General features: G+C 41.2%; 1 protein-coding gene across 1 annotated transcript in view; it reads left to right on the top strand.

The window, feature by feature from the left end:
- Positions 1-13,975, top strand: part of arhgap10 (Rho GTPase activating protein 10) — a 203,339-nt gene that overhangs the window by 134,328 nt on the left and 55,036 nt on the right. Inside the window, exons 13-18 of the mRNA XM_043700807.1 lie at positions 2,637-2,676; positions 2,989-3,054; positions 6,435-6,509; positions 8,149-8,236; positions 12,084-12,142; positions 13,499-13,604. Coding sequence (XP_043556742.1) covers positions 2,637-2,676; positions 2,989-3,054; positions 6,435-6,509; positions 8,149-8,236; positions 12,084-12,142; positions 13,499-13,604 — 434 coding nt within the window. The remainder of the gene's footprint in view (positions 1-2,636; positions 2,677-2,988; positions 3,055-6,434; positions 6,510-8,148; positions 8,237-12,083; positions 12,143-13,498; positions 13,605-13,975) is intronic.

Here is a 13,975-nt window from a genome sequence, read left to right on the forward strand (position 1 = left end):
CGCTCTCTGAGTAAAGAACCCACCTATGACATCTGTCCGATATCTACCACCCCCTTAATTTAAAGTTATGTCCCATCATGCTAGCCATCACCATCCGAGGAAAAAGGCTCTCACTGTCCACCCTATCTAATCCTCTGATCATCTTTTATGTCTCTGTTAAGTCACCTCTCAACCTTCTTCTCTCTAATGAAAATAGCCTCAAGTCCCTCAGCCTTTCCTCACAAGACCTTCTGTCCAGACCAGGCACAACCCTGGTAAATCTCCTCTGCACCTTTTCCAAAGCTTCCACATCCTTCCTGTAATGGAGCGACCAGAACTATACACAATATTCCAAGTGCAGCCACACCAGAATTTTGTACAGCTGCAACATGACCTCATGACTCCGAAATTCAATCCTGCTTCCAATAAAAGCTAATACACTGTATACTTTCTTAACAACCCTATCAATCTGGGTGGCAACTTTCAGGGATCTATGTACATGGACACCGAGATCTCTCTGCTCATCTACACTACCAAGCATCTTACCATTAGCCCAGTACTCTGTATTCCTGTTGCTCCTTCCAAAGTGAATCACCTCATACTTTTCCACATTAAACTCCATTTGCCACCTCTCAGCCCACCTCTGCAGCTTGTCTATGTCTCTCTGTAACCTGCAACATCCTTCCACACTATCCACAACTCCACTGACCTGAGTGTCATCTGCAAACTTACTAACCCATCCTACTACGCTCATATCTAGGTCATTTATAAAAATGACAAACAGCAGTGGCCCCAAAACAGATCCTTGCGGTACACCACTAGTAACTGAACTCCAGAATGAACATTTCCCATCAACTACTACCCTGTCCTCTTTCAGCTCACCAATTTCTGATCCAAACCGCTAAATCACCCCCAATCCCATGCCTCTGTATTTTCTGCAATAGTCTACCGTGGGGAACCTTACTGAAATCCATATAGATCACATCAATCACTTTACCCTCATCAACATGTTTGGTCACCTTCTCAAAGAACTTAATAAGGTTTGTGAGGCATGACTACCCTTCACAAAACTGTGTTGACTATTCCCTAATAAAATTACTCCTTTCTTGATGATTATAAATCCTATCTCTTATAATCCTTTCCAATACTTTACCCACATCTGAAATAAGACTCGCTGGTCTATAATTACCAGGGTTGTCTCTACTCCCCTTCTTGAACAAGGGGACATAATTTTCTATCTATCAGTCTTCTGGCACTATTCCTGTAGACAATGACGATTTAAAGATCAAAGCCAAAGGCTCTGCAATCTCCTCCCTGGCTTCCCAGGGAATCCTAGGGTCAATCCCATCCGGCCCAGGGGACTTAACTATTTTTACACTTTCCAGAATTGCTAACACCTCCTCCTTATGAACCTCAATCCCATCTATTTTAATAGCTTGTATCTCAGTATTCTCCTCAACAACATTGTCTTTTTCCTGTCTGAAACCTGATGAAAATTATTCATTTAGCTTCCCCTATCTCTTCAGACTCCATGCACAACTTCCCACTACCGTCCTTGTCAGGCCCTAATTTTACCCTGGTCGTTCCTTTGCTCCAGAGCCGAGCACAGTTTGTTCAGAACTGAACTCTTGATTTGGCAACACAGCTCAGCCTGCTATTTATCTTGGTTTTATGTTATTATGCAAGGAGTAAACATGGTCAATTCAGAGCCTACTGTCACTTCCAGTTTCTTGCTTGGTCAGTTCTGTGCCATTCGTTAAAGAACGCTCCTTTTTTTTTCTTAAAGCTCTTTGATTTCTGTTGTAGGTCCTTTTCACTTGTTGGCAGCTTGCCACCTATAACTTTCCTGAGTGTCATCTGTAAATTTGATTGGCTTTCATCGTGCTTTTGAACATGGTCATTTGCCGGAACAAAAGCCAAAGCCAAAAGCCATGGGATTGGGAGCTTAAAGTGCTTTCAAGTGCTTGTCTATTTAGATATTTTACCAAGAAAAGCAAATATAATTGAGAACATTAATGTAATAGCATTTACAGGATGCAAGGAATTATAGCTTATGAGAGTTGGGGTAAATGTACAATACAACTTCACCTTCCCTTTACCGTAGATACTATTTAGTCAGTTCAGATGGAAGATTACAAGTGCTTTGCAAGAATTGTCACCAACTAATGGAAAAATAAACTCTACGTAAAAAGAACTATTTAGAAAAATGCTAAGTTGCATTTAGATATAATTCTGATTCGATTATTTGATTATTATAATGTTGGTGGACTGATACATGTCTTTGTTGGATAACTCTTACAACCACGCCAGTGTCGAATATAGTGCCTTGCTTTCCCTTGGACCTAACCGAGGATGTTAAGCGGGATTTCCCTGGTATTTGGACAACCTAGCATCTCCATATGTTTGGCCGAGGCTTGTCACCTAAAGTGGACCCTCTCTGGTTTCGCTTCAGTGTTTGTAATAAAGGTATTAGATAAATGTTCAGTTTCTTGCCTTGGCTAATGACTGTGATCATGGCCATGAAATGACAGGACAGATGTTTTCAGATTCCACAGTATGGCTAAGTCTTTAATTATAGAGATGGATTTGCTCTGTCTCTTAAATGTTCCAGTGATTTTCTTTCTTGGGTGTTGTAACAATGTTTCTTTCAATGACAGGTATATTTAATTACTAGGAGTAATTCCAAGAAAGAAGGAAGTAAGTATATCCATATATATTGAAATATTAAATCTTGTTATGGATTATCTACCATTAGCATGATTTCTTTTGCCTCATTCAACCTCTGAACTAATGTTTTGCATAATTTTATAGAGTCTCTTGTATCCTCAGGTCAGGTGTCAGCATTATTAATTTTCCTTCTAATACAATAAAATTAAGGTTTACATTTTTAATTGCTGTCATTGTGTTGTCAACCCATTGAAAAAATCATGCACAAAAATCTTTCATTTTAAAATGAAGTGTTTAGTATTTACTTATGCAACAAAGGCGACTTTATTTTCTTTTCCGAAGGTGTCCAACTAGATGAGATGGGTTTCAAACTAATAAAGAAGTGCATCCATGCTCTTGAAACACGGGGTAATGCAATATTTTTTTTGACATTTGAAACCAATTATATTAAAGCAATGTGTTGAAGTGAATAATATTTTATAATTTTTTAATATTTTGAATATGAAGGAATTAACAATATTGATGTTCTCTGTCACTGTCTTGCTGTTCTTAAAATCACTGTAGATGTGTATGTTGAGTTGCCTTTTTTAATGCATGTACTTAATTGACCTTATTAGATTTTGATGGTGAATTATATCAACAATTAGTTTTCTTTAATGCATTTGTGAGGATTTTCAAATGTGTCTTCCACAACTTCAAAACAAACCACCTTACTGTCAATAATAGCGTCATAGAGTCATAGAGATGTACAGCACGGAAACAGACCCTTCGGTCCAACCTGTCCAAGCCGACCAGATATCCCAACCCAATCGAGTCCCACCTGCCAGCACCCGGCCTATATCCCTCCAAACCCTTCCTATTCATATAGCCATCCAAATGCCTTTTAAATGTTGCAATTGTACCAGCCTCCACCACTTCCTATGGCAGCTCATTCCATACTCTCCCTATAGCTCAAATCCTCCAATCCTGGCAACATCCTTGTAAATCTTTTCTGAACCCTTTCAAGTTTCACAACATCTTTCCGACAGGAAGGAGACCAGAATTGCACGCAATATTCTAACAGTGGCCTAACCAATGACCTGTACAGCCGCAACATGACCTCCCAACTCCTGTACTCAATACTCTGACCAATAAAGGAAAGAATACCAAACACCTTCTTCACTATCCTATCTATCTGCGACTCCACTTTCAAGGAGCTATGAAACTGCACTCCAAGGTCTCTTTGTTCAGCAACACTCCCTAGTTTATAGTAAGCATATAGTTAATTATTTTCAAGCAATGATCTATGCACATAATACACATTTCATTGGTAGTAACATTTTAAAAAAAACAAGCGCAATGGATAATGTCTCTACTTCCCCCCGAGCTGTTCAAGTCCCGCTCTAGGATTTGCTGGCCATAAAGGTGAAATCACAGTGCAATCAAACAAGTTGAGTATCAGTCTGCAACTACTTCCAATGTAGGCCAGTGGAAAGAATGGGAGAGATTCTTTATGAAAGGAAACAAATTGGAGTTTCTGTCAACATGATTCATTGTATTCAATGTGTGTATGTGAAAGTGCATGTCACCACAGCAGGGTAGATTTCTTGAGCGGCTCAGTTGACTTGAAGGAGAAAGTGAGGACTGCAGATGCTGGAGCTCAGAACCGAGAGTGTAGTCCTGGAAAAACACTGATGAAGGGCTTATGCCCGAAATGTCAATTCTCTTGCTCCTCAGATGCTGCCTGACCTGCTGTGCTTTCCCAGCGCCACACTCTCAGTTGACTTGAAGGCTGGTATGGATCAGAATGGTGTGGGCAATACAGTGTGCTATCTCTGTTTTTTATTGGACCTGCTGTTTTGCCTTGCTCTTGGTGGTGATGGGCAGCATTGGCATTGTGGGTGTGTAACTAGAGAAGTGAAAGGATATCAGTGCTGTAATAGTGTGGTCAGGGGAAATCCTCCTGTCCTGGACAAGACAAGAAGAATGGCCAGTGGGGGACATTAATTAGGTCTATCAGAATTCCTCAGTGCAGCAGTCAGAAAATCTATTTGCACACATTTATATCTAATAAAAAGACCACTTAGTTGGAATTAACTGCCCCCTCCCAAATAAGTTCTACTCTGTTGTGAAATTGGTGTCTTCAGACTCCTGACGCAGTACCTCCCAAGTGTTTGGTGTGAATACCTTGCTGCTTTGTCCTTCTCACAATATAATCAAGGTTAGGTGGAGTTATGGTCTCAGTCCTTCAAGTGGAGCAAAGGCACCGTAGGGGAGGTAGAATCCATGGGGAATGTTGGAACATCATCTAAAAAAAGGAGAACGTTACCTGAGGAAAGGTGGAAGGGTAAACAAGGCAGCGTGTGTCTGTCCTGTTCTGTATTGGTTAGACTGATAACCTGTGAATGAATAAAACATAGTGTCCAGGACTGGATCTTCCTCTGCCCTGGGTTAGATGCTCATAGTATTTGGGAAATGTATAATGGGTTTCTCGACTCAAAGGTGCATAACAGGTAGCTGAGTTCCCAGGAAGTGGTGATTGGTATCAGTAATTTTGTCAACAAGTCTGAATGGTGATGATGTGTGTTGGGCACATAGTCGTTTCTGGATGATGTGGGGCGTTCAATGTGGCAGGGTCAGAGTTCCAAGGTCAGGAGTCGGGGTTGTATGTCCTGTCTTTGAGGGGGTGGGTGTTGCGGGGGTGTGCACGAGAAATGAGGCTGCAGGTTGCCTCAAGATTGTGATGGATCAAAGTCAGGAGGGCATTGGGACATCAATAATTCGTGGCTCAAGGGATGAGTAGGCAAATCAACATCGACAATGTGGGATCGGGGGAAATTCATAGTTCGAGGGTGAGGGTCAATAGAAATCACGAGCTAGTGCAGGTGAAGCATAAGGCAGGGGGATAGTATAAGCCATAAAGGTTAATGCGGGTGAGGTGATAGTGTGGTCTGGGGCCCCAGGCTCAAATTCTACCATGATCGATAATGGAATTTGAATTCAATAAAAATCTGGAATGAAGAGTATATTGGTGCCCACGAAACCATTGCCATTTATCGGATACCCCATTTAGTTCTCTGATGTCTTTCAGAGAAAGAAATTGTCATCCTTTCCTCATCTGACTGACATTTGATTCCACACCCACAACAATGTGGTTGAGTCTTAACTGTCTTCTGGTCAATTAGGGATTGAGCATTAAATGCTGGCCTATCCACTAATACCCACAACCTGTGAATGAATAAAACATAGTGTCCAGGACTGGATCTTCCTCTGCCCTGGTTAGATGCTCATAGTATTTGGGAAATGTATAATGGGTTTCTCGACTCAAAGGTACAGTTTCAAGCTTACTGAAGTTCCCCAGCAATGTGGAACATCTCGATGCACGTGAATCTTTTGTCAGAATGGGCTGTTCTATATTTTAATATCTTCAATAACAAGAATCTGCTCCTCTTCATGAGTGTATAACTCTGCTACAGGGTCTTCGTGCTGCCTGTTTTCCTGTTGTTTCCTATTTGCTGTGAAGGATGAAGAAGTAATATTCTCAGGAATAGAAGGGTGGAACAGGAAGCAGAAATAAATCATGTGCAGTACAGCAAATCTATGCTGTGTCAGAAGACAGCTTACTTAAAAATACTAAGTATATGTTTGAACTGGTAATACTTGTTGAGTTACCCTGAATTGTTACTAAAATCATTGATATTATTTACAGCAAAAACAATTCGTGCATTTATGAAATGGGAATATAAAACTCTTGGTAGTTTTCTTCATTATTGCTGTTCATAAGAGATTCTTTTTGATTTGTTTTCCAGGACTTAATGATCAAGGAATATATAGAGTGGTTGGAGTCAGTTCAAAAGTCCAGAGGCTTATGAGTTTGCTGACTGGTAAGTATTTTTACAAATAAGCCAGATAAATACAACTGCACCAGACCAGAATTATTGTCGATAAGAGTTTTAAAATGGAGGAAATTGATAGAATTGTAGAGCCTGCCTCCATTTAGTTCCTTGTGAAGTGCTAACACTTTGAAAGGGCTATTTCCTTTCTCTCCCAATCCTGCAAATGTTTTATTTTCTAGTATATCACCTCTTACCTCTGGAAGGTTGCTAGTAAATTTGCAATTCTCACACGTTTAGGCAGTACATTCCAGTTTGCAACAACCTGCTATGTACAGGAATGTTCCTCTGGTTCATTTGCTAATTATCTTCAGTTTGTGCGCTTATCAGCTGGAAAGGTTTCTCCTTATCGACTTTAATAAACCCCTCGTGTATTTTGAATTCTTTTACTAGATATGTCCTCAACCTTCTGCTGCATACAGAATTACTTCCAGCTTTATTCAGTCTGTTGGCATGATTAATTTTATCCAGGCAAGCATGCTGATTACCCTCACAATCATTTGTGGAAACAGTTCTTACGTTGTTGTTGTCTGAGATGAGGGATGCTAGCATTTTGGATGGAAAAGTATTTCCAACAGCTGAAAATGTCATTGACTGCCTCTCAAGCCAGTGAGATAAATGCTTCCAATACTGTTTGGAGTTTTGTATAAGGGTCAAACTCAAATGGTTACACGTGCATATAAACAAGCAAATCAAATGAGGGTTAGTCAACTGCAGGTGTGGCTGGCCATATTGGAATATCATGATGTAGCCTTCACAAAGACCTGTCACAAAAATAGATCACCAGACTTGAGTGCTAAAAGTTCCTGAATTCAAGGTATTTGGAAAAAAAAGGAAATGAAAGGAAAGCTGAGGGTATTAGTGTTGTTGATTAAGGAGAATATTACAGTGCTAAAAAGAGAGAATGTTTGAAAGGGATTGAGGATGAAATCTATGTGATGTGAGCCCAGAAACAACGTCACTTGTTTATCCTGATGAGCCTTTTAATCATTTGTTGTTCTTTGTATTCTGACTTGTCATCTGAGCTGCCATCTTTGTACAATATGTTATTTCCATAATTACTTTCCTTAATTTTTAACCATGAATGGTGGGTCTGCATCTCGGAATTTTTCTTTATAGTAGGAATGTATTTATTTTGAGGATTCTGAAATGTCCCTTTAAATGGTTTTTCTCCTGCTCCATCTCCGAGTGTAATATTCCAGTTCACTTCACCTAGCTGAGCTCTCATGCCTTCTTCGTTGTCCTTACTCACATTTACAATACTTGCCTCAGAGCCATTCTTCTCCCTTTCAAACTAGACACAAAACTTCATCATTCTATGATCACTGCTTCCCAAAGGTGGCTTTACCCTGAGATCTTTAATGAATCCTGTCATGTTACACAATACCAAATCTAGTAAAGCCTGCTGTCTGGCTGGTTCCAGATCATGCTGTTCTAAGAAACTATCTCAAAAGCCATAACTTCTCCACTGGTAATAACTTGCAGGTCCTTGAGTTTACAGTATTCCTGGAGGTGCAGTATGTGGCACTGTGGTTAGTCTGGCCTCCAGATTATTGCTAATCGTGTGATTTCCCTACATAATGACAACCAGATCTCTATCCTGGTAAATTTATGTCTTTTGATTTTCTAGATCCAAAGATTTGTGTTGATCTAGATCTGCACAATTCACTAGAATGGGAAACAAAGACCATCACCAGTGCACTGAAACAATATTTACGGTAAGCAGATATATAATACCTTTCTATTCTTGGCTATTTCGAGGAGTTTCATATTGAGACATGGCTATGACTGAAGTTCTCGACTGCACTAAAACACAAACTTCAGCTTTCAAAAGTGAGGAAAATGTGTGACTTCCTTATAAATGTCAGTTACACGTTTTGAAATCTGATCTGACAATCGCCTCCTAATCCTTCTGTTGTGGAATTCTGATATGTAATGTTTCCAGGGGCAGGGTAAACCTATCAGAAGTGGTATCACAGTGGTTTACAGTCAGTAGGACATACCCACAGAGCCCTTAATACAGAATCCAGACCCACAAAATGTCGTGGAATCCAGGCAAGCGTGGCGAAGAAACCTCCAGCTGAATATCGTACAACTCCCTTATGTTGCACACCACTTGGAGAAAGAGCTGAAAGTAGCACGGTTACAAATGTGTTCTGAATGGGGGATTTCACTGTCCATTATCAATTAGGCCTGACCAATTACATTACTGGTGGAGCAGCCTGAACCCTGAAGCACACAGCTCTCAGACTGGCTTGTGCCAGGATAACATAGCACTACTTGTGTTGTAAACTGCATGCTGAGTTACAGTGGTGCAGTCAAACATCAACGTATCAGATCAAAGCTCTGTAAGCAGGGCGATGGCCTAGTGATATTAAGACCGTAAGACATAGGAGTGGAAGTGAGGCCATTCGGCCCATCGAGTCCACTCCGCTATTCAATCATGGCTGATGGACATTTCAACTCCACTTACCCGCATTCTCCCCGTAACCCTTAATTCCTTGTGACATCAAGAATTTATCAATCTCTGCCTTGAAGACATTTAGCGTCCTGGCCTCCACTGCATTCCGCAGCAATGAATTCCACAGGCCCACCACTCTCTGGCTGAAGAAATGTCTCCACATTTCTGTTCTGAATTTACCCCCTCTAATTCTAAGGCTGTGTCCACGGGTCCTAGTTTCCTCGCCTAACGGAAACAATTTCCTAGCGTCCACCCTTTCCAAGCCATGTATTATCTTGTAACTTTCTATTAGGTCTCCCTTTAATCTTCTAAACTCCAATGAAAACAATCCCAGGATCCTCAGCCGTTCCTCGTATGTTAGACCTACCATTCCAGGGATCATCCGTGTGAATCTCCGCTGGACACGTTCCAGTGCCAGTATGTCCTTCCTGAGGTGTGGGGACCAAAACTGGACACAGTACTCCAAATGGGGCCTAACCAGAGCTTTATAAAGTCTCAGTAGCACAACAGTGCTTTTATATTCCAACCCTCTTGAGATAAATGACAACATTGCATTCGCTTTCTTAATCACGGACTCAACCTGCATGTTTACCTTTAGAGAAACCTCGAGTAGCACTCCCAGATCCCTTTGTACTTTGGCTTTACGAATTTTCTCACCGTTTAGAAAGTAGTCCATGCTTGTATTCTTTATTATCGCTAGGCTATTAATCCGGAGACCCGGGTAATGTTCTAGGCCCTGGATTTGAGTCCTACCATGGCAGATGGAGGAATTTGAATTCAGTAGCAATCTGGAAACAAGAATCTCATGATGACCGTGAAACCATTGATGATTGTCAATGAAAACCCACGTGGTTCACAAATGTCTTTAAGGGCATTACCTGGTTTGGCCTTCATGTGATTCCAGACCCACAACACTGTGGTGGACTCTTAAGTGCCCTCTAGGCAATTAGGGATGGGAAATAGATGCTGTCCAAACTGGTGACACCCACATCACATGAATGAAGAAATGAACAAAACTCTAAGACATCCTCTTATAAATGGTGGTAGACATCAGACAACAAATGGGAGGAAGATCCTGAATGAACAATCATAGTTTCAGCCTTGACAGAATCCAGCGCATGTGCAAAAGGCCAGGCTGGATGAATTGTCACTGGTTTTAGTGAGAAATGTGGACTGGATGATACATCTAGGCATCTTGCCAAAGTTCTCCTCAGGCAGATACGAGTCTGATACATTTCATTTGATCGCTTGCACACTGACACAACACTGGTTACATGTTTGAAGATGTCTTGCTGACATCCTGTGCAGTTAAACTTAGTGTAGCTGTAACCAAGTTGTTCCAGTACAGCCATACCTCTGCCATCCACCCAACAAAGTACAAAGTAAGCCTATAGGTAACTTCCATCACTTCATTGATGATTCTCATCAACAGCCTTTCAAGTAATCATCAATAACCTGCAGCCGGCTGGATTCTGCTAGTCCCATTCCACTGCTGACCACCTTGTGGCATTGATTCAAGCATGGACATTACAAAAGAATCCCAGCGGTGAGATGTCAGTGACTGCCCTTGTCATCAAGTAAATCATTTTGACTCCAATGACCACCAACTAAAATGAAACCCAGGAAAGATGGATGTCACTGGGAATTGTGTGGAAAATTCTTCACACTGAGCACTAAGACAGCTGATTGTTTGTGGAAATCGGTCATTGCTGGACATTGCAGGAGTGTGCTGACTCAAGCACCTTAAACTTCCCTTCATCATAAGATTAGAAGTAGGGTTGTTCACTGATAATTGCACAGCCTTCACTTATGCTTGCAACTGATTAGATAATAAAGGAGGCTGTATCTGTGTGCAACAGAACGAGACAGCATCAAGCTTTGATTGATAAATAGCAAATGATATGTGCCCTTCTGGTGCCAGGTGATGACTATCTTCCACCTAATAATATTTAGGTGTATTTCTATAACCACATTTTCTATCATTCACATCTTAGCATCCTACTGTTAACCAGAAAGCTGTGTGGACCAGTTACATAATTAATATAGCTACAAAAGCAGAGACTGGACATAATGCAGGATTGACTACTCACTTGACTTTCCAAACTTACCACCTCCAAACAATGTCAGGACTATGATGGAATACTCCTCATTTATCTCGATAATGCAGCTTCCACAACAGATGAGAAGCTTGACTGCATTCAGGAGAATGTAGCTCACTTGATTGATGTGCATATACCACCGTAAACATTTACTCACTCCATCCAAAGTGCACAGTGGTTGCTGTGTGTGTCATCTCCAAGCTATATTGCATTAACTCACTGAGACTCCTTTTGCACCACCTTCAAGATCAGTAATCTCTACCAGTGAGAAAGACACATGGCACAAAGCAGTCTGTGCCATGTATGCCCTTTGCGAAATTTATTGCTATTCCTTCATTGGCGCTGGGTCACAATCCTGGAGTTCCTTTTCTCAGGGCACTGCAAGTGCACCAACATCATTTGCATCATCACCACCTTGATGAAAAATAATGTTAACTTTGCCAGCCATGTACATGGTAAAAACAATGACTGCAGATGCTGGAAACCAGAGTCTAGATTAGAGTGGTGCTGGAAAAGCACAGCAGGTCAGGCAGCATCCGAGGAGCAGGAAAATCGATGTTTCGGGCAAAAGCCCTTCATCAGGAATACAGCTGTATTCCTGATGAAGGGCTTTTGCCCAAAACGTCGATTTTACTGCTCCTCGGATGCTGCCTGAACTGCTGTGCTTTTCCAGCAATGTACATGCCCTTTGAATAAGAAATATTCAAATTTTTGATTGTAATACTGCACAACAAGAGAACCATTTTTATCCTTTTCTCTCTGAAATTCCTAATCCAGACGTAAAATATATTAGATAAGTCTCATCACATGTTTATCTAGATTAGGATAAACTAGTTGAAGACTTGGTTTGAGACTGGTATTGGACACTCTCCTAAAACAGTAGAGGTTCAACATTGTGAAAATAATTATCTGAGCATCATACACCAAATAGCAATACTTGTTACATTAATCAATAAACAGTTGATTTAGACTGTTATTTAATTTTTAATTTTGTAAATGTTCTAGAAATCTACCAGAGCCCCTCATGACTTACAAGTTGCACGGGGAATTCATCTTGCTAGCCAGTAAGTATTCAATTTGAATTCACTGCTCCACAGTTTTCGTAATGTACATGTATATGATACATGAGGTGCGCTTGATTCTGCACAAAGATGTCAGGGTGACATGTCTGACTTAGAGTGTGAATCCCTGAATATACCCAGGTCTTTGAGAGACTAACATCGGGCAAAAGGTTAAGCATTGAGCTATTGTTGGGCAGGTTGATGTGTGTAGAATTGTACATTGAGAAGAATGAGTGGATAAAAAAGAAAGAAACTTTCAAATTTGCAATGTTGTGAACACCGAGTGATTCTAGGTCAAAGCAGTAGCTATGAGTAAGTGAAGTTTGGTGTGCAAGTAGGATTGTAAGTGCTGAAACTGTGTTGCTGGAAAAGCGCAGCAGGTCAGGCAGCATCCAAGGAGCAGGAGAATCGACGTTTCTGGCATAAGCCCTTCTTCAGGAATCTTTCGGGCTCATGCCCGAAACGTCGATTCTCCTGCTCCTTGGATGCTGCCTGACCTGCTGCGCTTTTCCAGCAACACATTTTCAGCTCTGATCTCCAGCATCTGCAGTCCTCACTTTCTCCTAGGATTGTGAGTGGCAGGGTTTTGAATGGATTTGCCATTTCAGTGAAGCAGGTAGGAAGTTTACCAGGAGAGCTTTGGAATCTGTTCATGGCAAAAACACAGATGAGGGATTTAGCAGAAAATGGGTGGAGGCAGATTATGTTACAATGGCAGGGCATCATTGCAGGAGTTGCTTAGGTTAGTGTCCTAGGCCTAACAATCAGTGATGACCTGCTGTCCATCATAAAGTCAAAACTGGGGATGTTCAATGATGATAATTGCATCAATCACAACACACAGTGACGCTCAGATCTGGTGAAACACTTCGTGGAAAACAAAAAACTTGGTTTTCATGAAGGAGAACTTAATACATTTAGAAGCTGAATTCACGACCAAATAGAATGAATAAATTGAAACAGAAAAAGGGATGGAATTGGTATCTAGAATTTATGATCAGGTCAAAGGTATTGACTTCAAATGATTCAGTATTAAGCTGAAAGAAGTTCAAGTTCACCCAGGACTAGATATTGGACTTGCAATCTGACAATACTGAACTAGAGACGAGGATCAAGGGAAGGAAACTGTCATCAGAATTAAAACCTGTTTATTGTAATGTTTGATGTTTATTATCTTGCCTTTAAAGGGTTGAAGGATGCTCTATTCAGGTTTTTTTATTTGTGTAGAAACTTGTTCTTCTGGCGAGAGTGTCCAGACAAAGAGGCCATAATCTTCAAAACTAGAGCTCAACCCTTTAGGAATAAAATCAGGATGCATTTCTTTGCAATTTAACAAGAGCTGTTGTTGCATTTTTACAGAATGTGCCAGCCCAGATTCCAGAACCAAACCAATTCATTCCCTCATCCATAAACTTCCGGAAAAGAATCGAGAGATGCTGGACATTCTCATCAAGCATTTAGCCAAGTGAGTGTGGTGCAGCAGTAAGTGTACCTTGGTAATGTAGCCAGCTCTTTATCACGCCCCATCTCACAGCAGTTAGCATTTAAAGGTCCAGGTAACCCCTTTGACAACTGCTGTCAAACAGTAAGGCAAATGTGACATAAGGGTGCGGGGAGGTTGGGGGTGGGGGGAGTGGAGTGGGGGATTTGGGTGCTGGGTTTAGCAGGATAGTAGTGGAGAAGAGTGCCGGGGTAGGGATTGTAGAAGAGGGAGAGATACATTGCTAGATTAGTCGAGGGGCAGCTGGGTAAATTACCAGGTTAGTAAGGGAGGCGGAGACAGGCTGTCAGATGGGTAAGGGATTAGGTACCAGCTGGGTAGCGGCTGGAGTGGCA

This window comes from Chiloscyllium plagiosum, chromosome 1 (assembly GCF_004010195.1).
Source record: "Chiloscyllium plagiosum isolate BGI_BamShark_2017 chromosome 1, ASM401019v2, whole genome shotgun sequence".
Lineage (NCBI taxonomy): Eukaryota > Metazoa > Chordata > Chondrichthyes > Orectolobiformes > Hemiscylliidae > Chiloscyllium > Chiloscyllium plagiosum.